Source organism: Centroberyx gerrardi, chromosome 3 (genome assembly GCF_048128805.1).
Source record: "Centroberyx gerrardi isolate f3 chromosome 3, fCenGer3.hap1.cur.20231027, whole genome shotgun sequence".
In the NCBI taxonomy this organism is placed as follows: domain Eukaryota; kingdom Metazoa; phylum Chordata; class Actinopteri; order Beryciformes; family Berycidae; genus Centroberyx; species Centroberyx gerrardi.
Genome location: NC_135999.1, coordinates 6,974,027 through 6,993,637, shown reverse-complemented (window position 1 = coordinate 6,993,637; position 19,611 = coordinate 6,974,027). Strand labels below are relative to the sequence as shown.

General features: G+C 46.3%; 2 protein-coding genes across 8 annotated transcripts in view; one reads left to right on the top strand and one right to left on the bottom strand.

The window, feature by feature from the left end:
* The window catches only part of LOC139922973 (forkhead box protein D2-like), a 245,148-nt gene that overhangs the window by 121,550 nt on the left and 103,987 nt on the right, over window positions 1–19,611 (top strand). The gene's annotated exons all lie outside the window — the stretch shown is intronic.
* nfixa (nuclear factor I/Xa) overlaps window positions 1–19,611 on the bottom strand; it is a 100,787-nt gene that overhangs the window by 55,801 nt on the left and 25,375 nt on the right. For 6 of the 7 annotated variants that reach the window (XM_078282687.1, XM_078282692.1, XM_078282689.1 and 3 more), the window contains exon 2: window positions 18,392–18,923. In XM_078282687.1, coding sequence (XP_078138813.1) covers window positions 18,392–18,923 — 532 coding nt within the window. Of the gene's footprint in view, window positions 1–18,391; window positions 19,098–19,611 lie in introns of those variants that run through there. The other variant, XM_071913628.2, reaches the window with a different exon arrangement.

The following is a 19,611-nucleotide window of genomic DNA, read 5'->3' as shown; positions in this document are numbered from 1 at the left end:
AAAACCCGGGCCTTGTTTCTTCTCCCTGGCTGTCAGCGCCCTGGGAGAGAGCAAACGGAGGCGCACAGCCCAAAGTGTGAGCGCTGTTTGTCTTGACTTGACCTTGGTGTGTGTGTGTGTATGAGTGTGTGCGTGCATGCGCACGTGCGCATTTATGTGGTGAACCACATCAAAGGCCAATGGAGTGGCTCAGTTGTTATGACCTCTGACCCTGGCATGCTCCGAGACAGAGGGAGGGAGAGAGGAGGAGGAGAAAGAAAGACAGAGTGAAACACACCCACACCCAAACTGCAGCCACTAAATTTACAACAGCTACAAAAACAAGCATGGACAGAGACATAGCAATTTGTCTAGTTAACATTTATAGGGACCTAAGTGGAGGCGCACACAAGTAAATCATTAGGACACGTACGCACACAACCACACACACACAGAAACACACACACAGTCATTCCAGTCTCCTCTCCCCGCTCCCTGTGCATCTTCTTCTGTGGTGCAGCCCATCCTTCATCCTGCTGAACCTGTCTGAACCCCGCTGCATCACAGCATCTGCACGATTCAATCGATTGCAAATGTTCAGACTGATTCTCATTTTACTTGGTATTTACACGGAGGACAACTGGAGCAGTTTCTTGGCCCCGAGACGAGCACTATATCTCTCCCTCTTTTCATCATTTGCACTTGAAGTGAATTCTTAAAAGGTGATCTCTCCTCTACATCTTCCCTGCATTTATTTTTAGCCGACGGCGGATATAACCTAAGTCCTTGACAAAACATCAAACGCCGGTTTAGCATGTGTGTGCATGGTGTGTATGAGTCACTGGATCAGTGTATGTGTGTATGTGTGAGTGTGTTTTAACATGTTTGTCCAACCTGCAGTAAATTACTCATTCACTCTATGTGTGTGTGCGTGCGTGTCTATACATGTGTGTATGTGTGTGTGTGTGTCTGTGTGTGACTGTGTGTGTGTGTGTCTATGTGTATGTGAGTCACAGCTGTAATAACTTAGAGCTCCCTGCATTTCAGCTATGCTGTCACGGTCCATTACAGTTCTCCTTATACACACACACACACACACACACACACACAAACACTTAGGAAAACATTTCTGAATAAAGCTCATTTGAGAACAAGAATATCCCAGTCGAGTAATCATGGCTGCAGAGAACTGCAGTTAAAAGGTACTGATGACCATTGTTCTGTGCCGTCAGCTACAGTTATGAAAAATTACGTCTTCTGCAGGTGTTGACAGCAATGGATGTTTGCACATGTATGTGTGTGTGTGCGTGTGTGTGCTAGTTTTTGTGTGCTTGAGTATCCATCTATCACATCTGAGTGCGTATGATTGAGTGTGCAGTATGCATTCTGTGTGAATATGTGCATGCTCATGTACATATGATTATGTGTGTGTGCGACTCTGTGTGTGTGTGTGTGTGTGTGTGTGTGTGTATAAAGCAGCCCTTGACAGCCACTGGGGGCGGCGGTGGCGCGGCCGGTGTGTTTGCCTTGGCAGCGATTCAGCATTCCACATTCCTCTGTGATATTCAGTACTGTGACCTCAGGAAACCCGCCCTGCAGTGAAGCTCGCTCTCTCTCTCTCTTCGACTTTCCACCTCTCTCTCTCTGCAGCCCGTCTCTCTTGCTTTCTGTCTCTCTCTCTTGCCACCACTCCACCTCTCTCTCACTTTCCCTCCCTTCCTCTCTATCTTTTGCTCTGCCCTCTTTTCATATCTCAAATTGGGAAATCATCTCTCATCCCCCCCCCCGCCCCCCCCACTCCTCTCGTTTTATTTTCCCTTCTTCCTTCTTCTCTCTACAAATTTCTCCTCAACTCTCCCCTCACTTTGACAGAGGTCGCCTGACGACACACCTTTCTCAGTCGTCCAGTTGGAGCACAAGTCTCTGCTGCTGTCACTGTAAATTCACAACACTTCACACTGTCCCAGTCACTCAATGTATCACTCAGACACATATTTCTCCTTTATTAGGAACTCCTTTTCCATCCACAGTACAGCGAGAGGCCAGAGGGAGGTGTTCCTCTCTCTCCCACTCCCTCTCTCTTTCTTTCTCTCTCTCATTCTCAAGGCTTTCATCCAGACCATTGGAAACTGCAGGAAATCAAAGTATTTGTACTACATTTAATGAGGTGCTGTACTAAGAATGTATGAGTATTGGTTAATGGACTGGTTTCCTGACCTCTCTACCTCTCTCTATCTGTAATAGGCTTTCCATCTATCTTGCTGTGTCAATAGACTCCTCCCCTGACTCCTCCCCCTTCTCTTCCAGGCCACGCCCACAGGCCTAGAGAGAGAGTTCACCTGAGGTGACCCCACACCCGGGGCAAGGCGGTTCCTCCTCCCTCCCTACCTCCCCCCCCTTCCTCCTCCCCCTCTTAGCCTGGGCTGTAAACTAGCACACATACTTCAAACACACGGCCGCCACACCTGCCACCAAGAAGCAGAAGGCAGAGAAAGAGAGAAAGGAAAGAGAGAGAACTGTGGAGAAGAGATGACAGGGTTTTAAACTATAATGTGGTTAAGTTAAGTGAGAAAAAGAAAGTAGTAACATGGTATCTGCAGGTTTCAAGAAGCAAAAGTTAAGACCATAAACCAAACAAAATGAAACAAAGAAGGCATACAATTCTGAATCTATAAATGGGCAGTATGAGAAAAAGGACACCAGGAAATTAATTGTTAAGGCATATGAGGTCCAATTGTGCTTAGTAAAGCAGATACAATGAGAAGATTTTTTTTTTTTGGCGCTTTTGTACAACTTCTGTACTTTCTGTTCTGTATTAATCTAAGAGAGAACATGCAGTGCAAAGAAACCTGCCATTGCATAGTGACATATTGAAATAGACATGCAAGAGTTATTTTAAAGTTAAAAGTTAAACTAAAGCTAAATGAAATACGGTGAGAAACAACTACAGGAGAAGCCACTTCAGACAGACTGAGCTTGAGCTAAATTCCAAGAAGAGGCAGAGAGACAGAAATTAAAGATAACCATCACAGACAGTAACACCCCCCCCCCCCCCCCCCTCTCTATGAGGCCGCCCCATGTTACAGCTATCCACTGTGTGTAGTGTGTGCACTGTGGTTGACCCACATACAGCAGAGCAGAGCGGAGCAGGGGTGAACTAAGGTCCTGGGTGGAGCAGCCAGTCAACCCTCTTATCTCCCTGTTGCTGTGACACTCGCCACTATCTCAAGTGGACCTTTACTGTATATGGCTTGATTGTTCAGCAGCAAACCCTGTAAAACTCTGAAGTCATATAAACACAAGACAGAGAGAGAATGACAACAGGTTGCTGACTTAGGAAATACGGGGAAAAAGATGGCATGTTGGATCTGTTTGGATGTGTGTGTGTGTGTGTGTGTGTGTGTGGAGGGGCATGGGAGGTGAGGAGAGAATACATCAGCAATTAAAGCTAACCTAGACAAACATGGCCATGTGGCCACACACAGACGCTTGGTCCATCAAGAAAAACATATTAGCAGGGCATCTTCAGGGCGAGGTCAGACCGCTGAAGTTGACAGTGTGTGTGTGTGTGTGTGTGTGTGTGTGTGTGTGTGTGTGTGAGGAGGGGGGGGTGTCTGTGCACAGGTGTTGCATATTTTTCTGCATGTGCGCCGCATATCGTATGAAGCGTTTGCAAAGACGTGAATGGTCTTCTGGGAATGTCAAAATCTGTGTGTATGCACAGTGAAAGCAGTGTTGAGGACTGAGCACGTGTGTATGTGCACATGTGTGTGTCTGTGGGGGGATAGGGTGTGTGTGTGTGTGTATGTGCATATGTGTATGTGTGTTTGCGAGACTATTAGCGAGCGTGTGTGTGTGTGTGTTTCGGATTAAGAGCTTCACCCCTGGACCTCGAAATTAGATAGGGGATTAGCGGGACACATCCGCCACCTGGCATTTTAAGCCCAGCAATTACAACAACAACTTTTAATCAACAACATGCAGCCACACATGTATCACATACAGTGAGAACCCACCCGCTCATTCAGCTTCATCCTCATCCTTCTCTCTCCTATGAGGCTGTCACTCAGCTGACCCCTCAATAACACTAATAGTCCACATGGAGGGCAGCTGTATGCTAGTTTTTTAGGCTGATCATGACCCACTGTATTAATAGGGATCAGCCTAGATTGGGACTTGTTAGCGCCGCACACTAGGCGAGGATTTAGCATCCAGAGTGCCTTTTACTTGCACAAGGCTAGGAGTTAGCATCTGAAGCACTTGGCGCTAGGCTAGGAGCTAGCATCCCATTAGCACCTGCGCAAGGCTATGATTTACCATGCAGAGCGAATGGAGCTGGGTTAGGAGTTAATAATAATGTGATACTTTCTCGCTCACTCTTTTCTGCAGTCCCCCTCCACAGGGAGGTTGGATGTCAGGGTCGGCTACAGAGCAGCACCTCTGCAGTTGGTGGGGATTCAGGGTCTTGCTCAAGGACACTTCAGCAGGTTGGGGTGCTTGCCGACACGGGGGCTTGAACCCTAATCATTAGACACCACCCTGCTGCCATTCACACCCCTGGTGCCAATGCGGCTGAAGGCTAGGAGCTAGACCTGACGGTGAAATGTTGCTGAAAGTTAAAGTTAATCATTCTGTTCTTGTGGTCAGGACAGATACATCACGCCAAAGAAATAAAAAAGAAATAAAAAGCAGCAAGGGAGGGCAAACAAACCCGAGACAATTCCGCTCCATTTCATGGCCGGCGTGCAGTGGGGAGGAAGACACAGGAGGCTAGCAACCAAACTAAACACAAACAGCAGCCAGGCACCGGGAAAGGAAAAGAAATCATGTTCTTTTTCATGAACACCTCCAGTTAAACACACTAACACACACATATACAAAGGTCCGCCTGTGTTTGAGAGGCAGTTTAGGCCGCAGAGTGAGTGATGGAAGAGAGAGAATTAGCCTACATACCGAATAGAAATGGTCAGCATCCACTGCCAATATGCCAATAACCGAGGCTCAAACATATACTGTATATTAAATTTTCCAAATCTTATTACATATAATAAAAATTCTCCTCTCTGAATTCCAAGAAACTGCAATTGCGATAGCCTTGAAGAAAGAAGAAACTCAGAGAAGAGAAAACCCATTTAACCCCCGAACGGAGCGAGAGCCAAACAAAAACCCCAATCTAATGAAAACAAAGGAGGGAACAAAGAGAAAGTGAGCACAGCTCTGCATTTTTTCTTTATTAACAAGCAGCATTTCCGTCCAAAATCGCAGATAGCAATCTACCACAAATAAGGACCAGATTTCTCTAATTGACCATCATGTTGCTTTTAAAGATGAAGTGCCACCTTGAATTACCACTGTTCTCTGAGAGGGTGACACCAAAAAACAGAGAGCGAGAGAGAGAGAGAAAGAAATGATTAGATTAAAAGAGAGAAGAGGGAAAGAAAGGGATGAACCGACAAAGCTGAACAGAGAATTTGAGAGGGAAAGAGAGAATCAAACCGAGCGAGAGAGCGAATGAGGGAGAGGAGAGAGAGGAGGATAATTGCAGGAAAGGGGCCTCATTAGTCCGTCACTATCCCCAATCTACCCCCCAATTTCGGGTCAGGAGAGAGAAAGAGAGAGAGAGAGAGAGAGAGAGAGAGAGAGAGAACGAGACTAGAGGAAAAAAGAGAAAAACAAGAAAGGATGGAGCGGCTAACAAGACTCCATCTCCTGTTTACGGTGTGGCCTCAAACTTTTCTCCCTGCTCCGTTCAACTTTCTACCTCTGGCCTCTTTACACTAGCTGGCAGCGCTGAGCGTGCACACTGCCGCCGGCCCCGTCACGGATCACACACCATATCTCCTTACACACCTCGCATGACGAATCCGCTGTCTCCCTGCCACAGGCTGCACTCACTCAGGAGCGAGGGAGAAATACTGACTTTGTCCTCGCAGAGAGGGAAAAGAGAGTAAATGATGTAAAAAAAACAAAAACTGAGAGGCAAAGTCAGAGTCAATGTGAGCAAACTAAAGACTATCAGGGAGACAAGGACAGGTTGAATAAAAAAACAAAACAAAACATCATAATACTACGTTTTGACTAAGAAGCTCGTAAAAAAGGAAATTTACTCTCTCACGCCGAACCCATGCTCAGTTAAATTTATTTCTACGTTTGTCAAGTGGAGACCTACTGCACCAGCGTTTGGCCCATGACCAATTACGGATACTGACTCATAGTTTAAGAAAGCAGGGTGATGAGATATCCATTCCTTCCCTGCAAAGTCAATATGTTGCCCTACCCAGCGTCTGTACAGTAAGTACAAGATCTGGAATGTACTGTACGGGGTGCAGTGGAGTTTTAGTTAGAGCGTGTGCACTTTATTTTGAAGGAAAAACGCTGCCTCGACTGCATTTTGTGCTGATAATATGAAAAAGCGGGTCGCACACTGTGTTTCCATAACAATGTCAAGCGCTCTATTCAGCTGGCGATGACGTGCTGCTGAAAATAAAAGCAGGTTACATAAACGAACAATAGATACTTGCTTACATGATGCAGGTACCACTGGTTTGGTACCGTTTTGCCAACTTTAGATTTTTGTCGGACGCTCCCCATTATTATTACAATAAAAAAAGGCGGTGGCAGTTTGAAAAACGCGGAATAGTGTGAAGACGCCCTGAGCCAGCAGGACCCAGCAGCTCCAGCCTCCTCTGCTCTCTCTGCCACAGCAGGAAGGCCCAGCTGGAGAGGGCTGAGCTAAGGAGGAACGCCACATGGCTCCCCCCTGTCCTGGCCTACCCAGGGACTACCCTGCTACCCAGGCTTCAGCTGTGTGTGTGTGTGTGTGTGTGTCTTTGTGTGTGTGTGGGGGTGGGTGGGTGGGTGCAGGATGCGCCAGGTGCCAAACCATGCCGTGGGATCAGGTGCCCAAAGTGTGGGATTGTGGGAATGCTACGGTATCAGGAGGAAGCGCTAATACACACACACACACACACACACACACACACACGCAGGCACACTTTTCCTTTCTCCTTCACATATAATCTGGATCACGCTAACATACTCATCACATTCAATGTGAGGAGGGTTTGTGTCACCAGCTTGTTTTGATGGCAAAGAGAACAGACACGGTGAAGCAGATGAGCATAGATTCATTTTCACAGAGCCAGCTGATTCTTTCTAACAGAACGCTGGTCCATGGGACACACACACACACACACACACACACACACACACACACATTATACAGAAAAAGGCACCCTGTAGAAAATAATAAAAAAATAAAATAATTCAGCCGAAGTGAATTCCATCTCTTGTTCCCATTGTTGGTCTATTGATGGTTTTAAGCACCGGTCATAACTGCCTCAACAGATGCACAGTGCTGTACGCATCATCACCATGCATTTAAATATCATACACATGTTTTGGCAAGACACTCGGAACCAAACGCGTGCAGCTGAATATTTATACACCACACGAGAAAGACATGGTTCAAAAAATGTATAGCCTCATATATTATACATTGAGAGTGCGTCTCTATGCCGCCGTTCTCCCTCTCGTTCTCTCGTCTCTCTCTCTCTCTCCTTCTTTCTCTCGTGTGGGAGGCAGCGCTGGGCACCCAGCCATGCCACATCAATATGCGCGCTGGTGAAATGCTTCCCCTGCTTCCCCCGTGCTGCAGTCGCCGAGGCCCGCAGCAGTGGAAGCGGCGGCCAGTGTCACCGGATACAGACGGTCATGTTAGCTGGTAGTTAGTTAACAGGGGTTAGCCGGCTAGCATTCCCAGTGCGGCCGTGACAGGCCGGGGCCAGACCGGCCTCGTCATAGCGACCCGCCGCGGCAACAGCCCGTCGACACAGACAACGCCAGCCAGTGCCACCCTGGAGGCACCTTGGATTCTGCCCAGGCAAGGTTCCCTGGGAGCCTTGGTTGCCATGGTGCCAGTCGAATTTGGGTCCAATAAACGTGAGGGGAACAGGCGGTGGGTGAGGTGGGGTGGGGTGGGGGGGACTTTGGGGTGGCGAGACAGTGGATAGGGAGAAGGAAAAGGGGGGTTACTGGGTGCTATGGCAACCTCGATATCAATCCTGCGGTTCTGACACACACGCAGTAAGAGTCAATTAAAAGAGCTGTTTAGATACAGATATATCATTGGAAGGACAGTGAAATAACATCATTGATAACCTATAAAAGAATGGCAGCAGCACAGACATTGAGAGGGTACGTGTGCTGGATGCAGCTGATAACCTACACAAAGGGCTTTTAAAGAGACTCTTGGCAAGGCAGTCTAAATAGAGAAAATACGGAGAAGGTGAATGTATTATATTACTGCTGCTATAGGAAGTTGGAATTGAAAAGTAAAAAACTGAACTGCCAGATCATTTGAGGAAAAACGAGAGATGTAAATCTCGTCTTTCTCCCCAAGGCTACTGCTGTAAATGAGAATGTGCTCTTAACCAACTTGCCTAGTTAAAAAGGAGGAAGACTTGTTAACATTCACAGGAAAGTGTGGCACAATCTAAACACAAGTTAAATTAAAGCCGCTAAAAAGAAGCTACATTGCCTTGGCTTTTGTGGCCCGTTCTTTCAGTCAGCATGCACTAAGTGGTTGGAAGCGAGATAACCCTGGTTTGTTTATCCATAAATTCATCTCCTCTTAATTAAAAAGTTTGCACGATGGAAATGCGCAAAAGGACATATTAGCACCTAGTTTACACCCCGCTCCCTTGGCTGACTGGCTGACTGGCAGTTGGGCTGCACTAGAGTATGAGGAGCCTGAAGCGGAGAGCGAGGCTCTACGAAGGCCATGGCCGGTTCACCGCAGTGTCCCTGAGACCCCAAGACTCCACTAGCTCCAAACTCACTCTCCAACTCACATAAAAAAAATTTAAAAAAAAAACCTGCTGCTTGGCTCCTAGGACTGTAAATCATGCAAAATAGAGCATAGCACTCGGCTTGGAAAAAATAACCATGTATAATGAGCAGACAGAGACATATGCACATATGCACACACACACACGCACGCTCGTGCGCACACGCGCATAAGCCTTGCCAATAGCACACCACCCCCTACGCCGCTTTGTACTAGAGGCACAAACACACACTTGTCATCGGCCTATCCCAGAATTTTAACCCCCCAAAAAAACACAATCCCCCCCTTGAATCCATGCTATTGATAAAGACCAAACAAAAAACACACTATCTCTACCCCCACCTTACCCCACTCGTTAAGAGTGTGTCCACCTCCCACCTGCTCTGCCCCCCCTCCGAACCACACATACATACACTAACGCCGTCCCACTCCAAAACTCATCCTGTTATCTAAACAAGCGGCGTCCTCTCGTCAGCGTCAGTGGGTTCCTTTCTCTGTCTCCTCAGAGAAAAGAGAGACTCTCCTGTTCACAGATGAATGGAGTCTTTTGATGAAGCGCCGAGCCTTGTTTACTGCCACTCCATTTATTTACCGGCCTGTTTTTCAAGTCGTCATTGAGGGACACTCTACCAAACACCCAGCCCCCCCCACCACACCCCATCCTCACCCACCTACCCCCTCCATCTCATCCTCTACTTAACTACACCCCCCCATCCGCCCAACACACACACACACTATCCCCCCTCTCAATCCCATGTCGTTCCCTATCCCGTTTCATCCTGCTTTCTTCTCTCCGTCTAGTGTCCTAGATCTGTGTCCAAACTGATTTGAAGCTTACTCGCTTACACAGACGCATGCCAAATTTGATTCTCTGCATTCTGTTGTGCTTCTCAGCTAGCTCGCTCGCTGCTACCCCCCACCCCACTTTCTGTCTTCTCTCTAAACCGCTCTCCTTCTCACGGTGTAACGAACACCAAACGATGCCCTCATGAAGGTTGTCTTTCAAGGAGGCTGAGTGGCCTGCAGGGAAAAGCTCGGACGTCTTTGACTGGAAAGCGGACACGCAAAATCTGGAAAAAAAAAATCTACTATGTATGATTTAAAAATGTTTTGACCCCAAAAATGAAGTAATCGAACTGGTCAGTGATCAGATGTGAAATTTAAACACGCAGCTAAACAGCAGAAAATCTCAAAAAGTGAAGGCAATAATCCTAAACAACAAAAGAAAAACTGACTTGCAGCCGATGATGGCCCACTATAATAATGATCCTATTGAAAATGTTTTATCTCATAAAATGAAGTAATTAAACTTAGTCTGTGATCAAATATGAAATGTAAAAATACTGTAAAAAAAGTCAGAATGCCAGTCTCAGTGAGGATGTATGTACTGAATGGCTGGTGGCAAAATATTTTTGTACAATGAACGAAAGAAACAGCAGAAAATCTTTTTTAAAAAAAAGAACAAAAAAAAAAAACCTGAACTGCAGTCAAGACTCACAGCCCATGATGGCGGGCTATAATGGAAAAGAAGGATAATGGTCCTATTGAGCGCTGAAATGTTTGCGCTTACAAGTTATTATACATTTTTCTGTAGCTGCAAACAGGAGTCCAGGGTGCTAATGAGGCTAGGGGAGGGCATTCATTTGAACCCTAAAGAGGAATAAAAGAAAAGGGGAACAAGTGAAAGAAAGAAAAGAAAAGAGAAGAAAGCGAGGATCAGAGGGAGGAGGTTGGCAGGGATGGTGTGTGAAAATTTGGCATCTTCCACAGAGAGAGATAGCATCGTGCCAAAAACGGCCGCCGACACAACTACAACTCCTCTCACTTTTTGAACATTAGACGCCGTCGCCGCGCTGAACTCGCCCACATAATAATTCCTTTATTCCTCAACCCACATGTGCAAAATAAAAATACCCCTTCCAAAAAATTATTACATTCGTTTTAATTTATTTTTTCTAAACTGGTATTGACCTAACTTTTTATTCAGTCACTCGAACTCAGCGAGGCCGCTTCTTATACGGAAAAAAATAAAGAAAAAAAAAACAACAACAACAAAGAAACTGTGCTTTGGATTTAAAGCGCAGTATTGTGGCTCTCGTTCTAGCATGACTATGGTTCTGTGGCGCTGAATAGCGTTGTTAGCCAGACTGAGCAGCCGATGCCAGGGCCTCGCTGTGAGTGCAGCCCGGTGAATAAGCCATGTTCCCTGGCTCTCCCTCCTTTCTGGCTGGCCTGCCTGCTAGCGCGCACTGGCCACCGCACTCCTTCTCCTCCTCCTCCTCCTCCTCCTCCTCCTCCTCCTCTCTGTCTCTCTGAGGTCGGGAAACCCTCCTGAGTGGGTATATGGTTTTTGGGGACAGACACATTTCATGGTTGGCGCCGCTACAAAAGCCTGAAAAGAGACCAGGCACTGGGAAGACACAGTATTAATACAGACAATACCACCCCCTCGCTGCTTCTGACTCTCTCTTTTCTCAATTACCTCTTTCTTTTCTTTTCCCTTTCTCCTTTTCTCTCCCCTTCTTTCTCCCCTTTCTCACTCTCTCTAGTTATTTTTCCAAATAAAAAACCGTAAAAGAGCCCACTCAGCTCCTCTAAAGAATGCAGTTTTTTTATCGCTGTGTGCTTAGCTTAGCCTACGCCCATTTTTATTTGACAATCGTTAATGTGTTTAAATGTGTAATTAAATCTCAACAGTAGGTATTAGACTGGGTTCACTGCAGTGCGAAACGCCCTTCTCTTGTCTTAGCCAAAATGAAAAATTGCTAGGCATTTATAAAAATAAAATCAACTCAACTTTGCGTGGACCGCAACATTAACACACAAGAACAAAATTATGAAAGTGGATCTATTTTCATTTCGATAAAATATTTTGGAAAAATATAAATGAATTTCAACACACTATATCTGGGCCTATTTATAGATGAAAAGCCGTTTGGGTATTTTATATCTGGCACTCCGGAGAAACCTGATTTATGTAACCTTCACTTTGGGGAAATATAAATTACTATACCAACAAGGTAGCTATAATTCAAAATGATCAATGTTATAATAGAGTGGAATAACACACAGTGAAAAAGGTATGCACCACTGGTAATGAAGACAACATGTGCAGCACTTATTTTTGACACTGAAATAAGATCCTTCTCTTCCGTCGTGAAAAATCACAAAATGCACAGCCAAAAAAATGTCTGTGTCAATTTCTTAAAGGCTTAGCAATGTCCTGTTTTTCAAAACATATCCACTGCCTTTTTTTTTTTTTTTTTTTTTACTTCAAATTAATGCCCCATCTCAATTTCTTTAGAATGGAGGGCCTCTCCTGAGGAGAAACAGGAAGAATCTGACAGAAGAGTTAATTAAAAAGAAAGAGGGGATCAGAGAAAGACTGAAAAAAAAAACAGCCAAACAGCACAAACTGCCTCGTTTGTCTGTTCCGCCACAACGATGGACTCCCGATTTCACTGGAATAATCTGTTTACCATATATCTCCAACGCTGAAACTCTTCACACAAAAGGACAGAGATGGGGGTAGACCAGAAATGTTCAGGGGGTTTTACTCTCTCCCAAGCCAGACTCGGCCAAAGAAACTGAGGCTTATGATCGTTATGTAAAAACCAAAGAAGCAGGGAGCTGTTTCTAGGACAAAGGCACCGTATCGCAGAGCATGCCAGTTTTCACTGGTCAATTTAATGGGAGACCAAACACAACAACATTGTCTTTGACTCGCCTTTCTCATGTTTTTTATTTTCCCTCTGGAGTCTGCTTGTGTCATCATGGTCTCATGAGATAAATGCAGACCCTGCGGTTTTGGACCGATCTATGTCTGTGACACCCCAATGTTAGCCTCGTGTCTGTGTGTGTGTGTGTGTGCGTTCGAGAGAGTGTGTGTGTGCATGCGTGTTTTGGAGCGACTGAGCACACAACAGGGCTTTGGCTAGCCCGATACCATTAGCTCTCCAAATACACAGACTTTTTTCCAAAGCCAAGAATAGTGCGAGAAGACTCCCTCTCACTCCGTCTCTCTAATGTGACGGGTCTCTCCCTCTATCTTAACCCTTCAGATTTGATATGTAGCCGCCTCTATGTGTCGCTGACACCGGACAGGCAGACAAGAGACTCGCAAAATAAGACGCGGGCCCTGCTAAACGAGAGCCATCGGCGAACATTTGCGGATGCCAAAGCCGCTCTGCATGTGGAGAGCTTTTCTTAGCCGGCGTGGGCCCGGTTCCCACAACACACAATACAAAAGCCTCGGCCCCGACCGACGGGAGTTTTCATTTAATCAAAACCCAACGCTTACTTCACTGTTGAGGGTCAACCTAAGCTACACACACACACACACACACGGACACACACATACACAAACAAAAACACACACAGGACAGTCCACTCAACCCTTGTGATGTCATGGGAGCCAGGGAAGAGATCCTGTAAGTAATTAACAGCAGATTATTTTCACAGGAAAAAAATACTGAGGCGCAGAGCAGTGGGAACCTGGGGAATCCATCAGAGTATCCCGTCAACTTTTAACACGTCCAGAACCATTCATCATGTCAGCCATGACTGTCAGGACGCCTCTCTCTCTCTCTGTTTCACTCTCCCGCCCCTATTCCTATTTTTTTCCCCTCTTTCTCCCACATTTACTCTCCATTTTCCCCTCATAAATCCAAAAGACTCGGGGAGTTTTCCTCGGTGATGAACGCAAGTGGGGTTTTTATTTGTGAATCCTTCCTGTGGTCAGCGAGTTGGCCGGGGTTGGCCGCAGGGCTTGGGTTTCTCTGGGCTTTCTCACAGCGCCGTCCAAGGCATGACTATACCGCTATAGCGAGGAGGAGACGGGATCTGGCACCGCGCGGCGCGGAGTGTGGAGCGGTCATGGCAGAAATGGCATGGCGAGCACATTTCACACCTCCCTCAGAGTGACTGCAAATTTCCTGTACTGCGCTTTTGATTGGAAACACATTCGAAACATCTTTTCATGATCGCACTTACAGCGTATGAAAGAAAGAGAAAAGAAAAAAAAAAAAAAAAAAAAAACAGAGTGGGAATGAGGTCCAAAATATGACTAACGCTAAGTGCGCTGAGCTAACTTTGGACCCGGCAAATGTTTTTTATATTCTATTTTTCCAAGCTTGAATAAATCAGCAATGTGCTGAGTTTAAGCTAAAACAGCACAAAAGGTTATAAATCAAATAGCCTACATGATGAGAAGCAGGCTAAATGAATTCTCCTCAGATGCTGTAGAAGTGGACCCACTTACACAGTAGTCCGTCCCACACAAGTGAGAATTATATCAAAACTAGCCCTGTGAATCAGGCTTGGGCCAGTGCGCTCCATTCATGGTTATCATTCCAAAGTGACCCTGCCAGTGTGTGGTGCTCTGGCAGACCTTTCGCACTTCCGGGCCAAGAGATCGCTATCGCCATTATAATACCAGTCACTCACTCTAATAAAACACTAAAAATAATGCACTGTACCGCACCACAACCACTCTCGCCCGCGCCTCTCTCTCTCTCCTCCAGCTCCTCTCCTCTGTCTCCTCTGCCAGCGTTTCAATCACATTGTTCAAGGGGACGTTGATCTGTCTGGTTTGTTCTTCTCTATCTGAGGTGCCTGAAAAGCAGGGGAAGAAGGTGGCGTATTGTGGCAGCGTGGTTTGTTCTGTTACGGCTGCGGTGTGTTATGCTCTAGAACAGAGAGGAGCTCAAAGGAGTCGGCTGGTTGGCTGGCTGGCTGGCTGACTGGCTGGCTGCAGAACAGCCTGAGAAAGCCTGACGGCGAGCCCAGAGATTCCCCGTGGCAGCTTTTGCCACTCCGTCGTAAACAAAACACAAGACGTCTTCCTCCTCTTCCCACACCAACGGGGCTCGGGCTCTGCCAAACAGAACAATCACTATCGCAGCCTCTTCTCCTTTCCACTGCTCTCTCTCTCTGTCTGTCTCTCCCTCTCTCTCTCTCTCTCTCTGTGTCTCCTACAATATAAACAAAGGAGATCAGCGGAGGCTTTACCTCTATGAGAGCAACAATGAGGGCGATGTTTAAGGAGACAAAACAAAAGTGTGCTCGGGATCAAAGAGGAGCGAGAAAGACAGAGATGCTAAAGACCGACAAAATGCAAACCAAACAAAAACAAACAATGAGCACGTCTTGTCATTCAGTGTGCCACGAAGGCAAAAACCGCAGACACACATCACTGTAGACACAGACGAACGCGGGCCTACAAGCCTGTTTGCACACACACACATTCACACACATTTAGTCCTTATACACTCCTATCATGCTAGAGTGAGTAAAAGTAAATGAGAGCCGAGTGTGGTAGCATGGGGGCCCTAGGGCAGGTTTGCAGACGGTGGTTTGCCCTCCCTCGCTCTCTCTCTCTCTCTCTTCTCTCTCTCTCTCTCTCTGTAGACCCCGAGTGTCTCTCCCACCAGCAGTCGAAGTGAGCCTGGGCTCTTTGGAGGCAGATAAAAGTACCGGGGCACACTGGATTAGCCAGATAAGATAAGAGAGAGCATGCTGCAGCAGAGAGTTCACATTATGAATGGGCAGTGCACTGGGCAGCCCCTCGGAGCGGCAGAGACAAGCCGTGCGTCTTACTGTACTGCTGTAAACCAAAGCACTGTAGTGACGGGTGGCAGCAAACTGAACGCTGGACAGCCAACAGTGTCAGAGCTGGTGGAGTAAATACGGCACTTATGATGCATTTACTGTTTTATGTGTGTGTGCGTGTAGCATCAGAGCTGCGTAAAACAGGATCATCATTAAAATACAATTCAATTTAGTAGAGCATTTTTTTTTTTTTTAAATGTATCATGCATTCCTCACGTACAGTCAATCGTCGATCATATTGGCTGCCCCAGGTATCTGTAGTCACGACCACTCACTGGCTTTCATTTTGAAAACCTAGTCTTAAAATCACACATATTAACAACAACGCATATTTATTAGTGTGAAGTTGATTCATTCATTTTTTTCTCCAGCATCCAACATAATACTTTTGAATAATCATTTTTGCCTCTTGGCAATTCTCAATAATGTCAAAGAAAAAAAAACTAAACACCGTGGGTGACAACGGATGTAGTTACTCCCCTTAAGTGAAAAATTATCAAGATTAAAATATGGTTACACTAATACCACTTCCAAAACCACCAACTGTAGGGCAGCGCCCTATACAAACAAAGATATTTAATTTGCAAATACAATTATTCTGAACATAGTCCCTTGGCAAAACTGTAAGTAAATATCAGGCAATAATTTAGACTATAATTTCTAAGAAAAAAAAATGTAGTTTAACAATGGCATATTAGTGCATGACTAATTAGTAATTGAGCAAAATAAGGCTATGTAGAAACTAAATCCCAAAACAGTCAACACTGACCCACAATCCACTCAACAAATTACTATAAAAATACTTCCAGCACTGTGACAATTATAATGCAACGACAGAGTCAGTCACCAAAATGAAACACTCACAAATACCCAGTAATAATTGCACAGAAATAAATGACCACTAACACAGTAAGACAGATTCCCCCAGTCAGCCCTCCATGGACGGCGGCGCTGCCCGCTACCTAGGGCTTATCACCGCCACAGACAGGCCAACAGAGTGAGGCTGGAGCTGCTGCCAGGGTTTGGCTGAGGCCGTGTGAGGTGTTTGGCCTGGACCGAGATTGTGTGCGTGAGTGTGTGTGTGTGTGTGTGTGTGTGTGTGTGTGTGTGTGTCAGAGAGAGGGAGCGCAACGGCTGTGATAGCATTTGGCTACACTCATGTTAGCGGCTACCATAAGAGTTTTGCCGAGGCGGAGATTGAGCGCGTGTATTTGGGCAGCGGTCGGTGCGTGTTGTATGTGCGCGCGTGTGTCCGAAGCTGGTTGAGTCAGTATTTGAAATTTCCAGAAAAATCCAGCTGAGATAATATTAGGTCATGAGTGTGTGTTTGTATGTATATGTAGCCAGCAAATGGCGAAGCAGTGTGTATTCGGAGGATTTGGCTGTGAAATGTTTTCATGTGTGTGTGTGTGTGTGTGTGTGCGAGTGTGTGGTCGCTGTGACAGTGTTTTTGGCTATGTGTGAAAAAACTACAACAGAGCCAGTGTTTTGGCTATGTGTGTAGAGTATGCGCACTGGAGGCTACAGCGATGTTTGGCCGTGTGTGACTGTGTGTATCCATGATGGTGGCTGAGATACAACAATGTTTGGCTGTATCAAACTGTATCTATGATAGTCCTTGGCCGAGTGTGCGTGCTGCGTGGGTGTGTGTACGCAATGGTGACTAAAACCGTGCTTGGCTCTACGTGTGAAAGTGTGTGAGTGCGCTACAAAGAGTTTTTTTTTGTTTTTTTTTTTGTTGTTTTTTTTCACTGAATGTGTGTAACTTTATTTAGCTGTGTTTGTATGTGTGTGTGGGTGGGAAGGTGGCTGCAATAGTACTGGCTGTCGGTGAGCGTTGCCGCTGCGTGTGAGTGTGCGTTTGGCAGCCAGGTTCGGCGCGGTGCTGGCGTTCGGGCAGACGGAGAAGGCAGCAGCAGCCTGCGGCCTGAGAGCAGGAGACTCACGGCTCTGCTCACACGCACACACACACACACACACACATATACACACACACGCATCCTGGGCCGTAGCCAAATGACGATCCCTGGCTACAATGGCCTTATCCCGGCACATACACATCGACAGACTCTGAGTACAATCTTATAAACAGAGACTCTCACTGATACACACAAAAAACACACAATTTGACAGTTGGAGCATCATCTCATAAACACACACGTTCACACACAGGCACGCAATTCCGCTCCTATAAAAACAAAATACATGCTTATATACAGAGCCGCAAAACGTCTCGCTCACAAACGTGAACACGTACTTGCCAAGGCATGCTGGCCGAACGCCTTTTACAGACACTCACCTATTCTTTTTTATTACTGTTGTTATTATGTTGTCATGTAAACAAACACCCAGAAGTAGTGAAAAAGAAAAAGAAAAAGAAAAAGAAAAAGAAAAAGAAAAAGAAAAAGAAAAAGAAAAAGAACTATTTGCTTTCACCAAGATTGCACTTGAAATTAAATGCAAGAGCAAATCTACATACCATTTCTTAATATTTTCATTTTGGTTTTCATAGCTGGATGTTAAATGGTGCACAATATTTTTTTCTCAAATAAATACTTTTCAAAATAATTACACAAAATTCAATCTTTACCTAAAATTGTGAAGTAACATAGTCTTAATGCTCTCCTAAATTTTAACTTCCTTTTTGGTGTGCGTTTGTCAAACTCACTACACTTCGGCGTATCTTTGTGTATTTGTAGGTTTGTGTCAGCCCTTTTGTCTGTGTATGGTATGTGTTATACAAGCGTGTGTGTTTAGGTGTGCACGCATGTGCCCGTGTGTGTGTGTGTGTGTGTGCGTGTGCGTGCGTATGTTTATGCACAATCTACATATGAACATCCAAATGTGTGTGCACATCTATGCGTGCATACACACGGCATGTACAAAGTGTGTGTGTATGCATGCATGTGCTGGTGTCCCTCCCCACTAGCCTCCAGTGCCCAGTAGGCCACATACCTGGCGTGTGGACGAAGTAGGCCAGGTAGAGGTCCAGCTCCTTGACGGACACTCCGATGTGGTGCGGCTGGACGCACAGGCCGTGGTTGGAGCACTGGGGCGACTTGACCAGCCGTTCCCCGTCCGTGCTCTCCAGGGGGCTGCCCTTGAACAGGATGACCATCACCAGGTCCAGCCGCCACACCTTGTCGGCCTGGCGCAGGCAGTCGATGCGGCGGATCTTGCCCTTCTGGTCGGGGTTGGACAGCACGCAGCAGGGGGGCTTCTTCCCTGTGATGGTGAGCACAAAGTCCTCGCGGAACTCGGGCCGGATGTCCTTGCGGAGCTTGGCCAGCAGGCGCGAGGCCCACTTCTGCTTGATCTCTGGCTTCTCCCCCAGGAGCTCGTCCTTCACCGCGCGCTCTTCCTCCTTGGACATGCGCTTCTCGTGCTTCTTGAAGTACTTGCGCTTGCGGGCCTGCAGGTTGAACCAGGTGTAGGCGAAGGCGCGGACGTGGGGCAGCAGGGCCTCGATGAAGGGGTGGAATTCATCCTGAACGAGGGAGGAGGACGGGGGGAGGGCGGAGGAGGAGAGGGAGGAGGGGGGGAAGCAGGAGGAGGCGGTGGAGAGAGAGGGGGAGAACGGGGGAGAGAAGGATGGGGAGAGAGGGAGCGGGGGTGAGGAGGGGAAGAGAGAGGAGAGGCAGTTAGCACCGGCGCGCAGCATGGAGGAGCGGCGCCTGCTCTGTGGGAGCGGAGGGAGAGAATGAGCGAGAGGCGCCGAGAGAGAGAGAGAGAGAGAGTGAGAGAGAGAGAGAGAGAAAGAGAGAGAGAGAGAGAGAGAGAGAGACGCTTCACACTCAACCTAACACAGAGACATCACACTGAAGCACACACTTCACAAAACACTAAACAACACAATACTGAGAGGCTGAGAGGTAAGGGACAAGACAGAAAAACAAATTATCTACTGTAGTGGTTTTCTTCACATAAAACTATTGTGGATAAATCTGTATGTGTCTCAAAAAAACAATACAAACAAATGTGTTATTTAAAAATAAAAGTCTTGCAAGTCTTGCATTTAGCCACTACAAATCTAAGATAAAAAGCATTAAATTCTACAAAAGCTTTTACTTAGGAGATACATCTAAAGCTGGAAAAAATACAAATGATAATCATTTAGAAAATGTGCTGCAGATTCATAACAACACTACACATACCATAATGCATGCCAACCCATT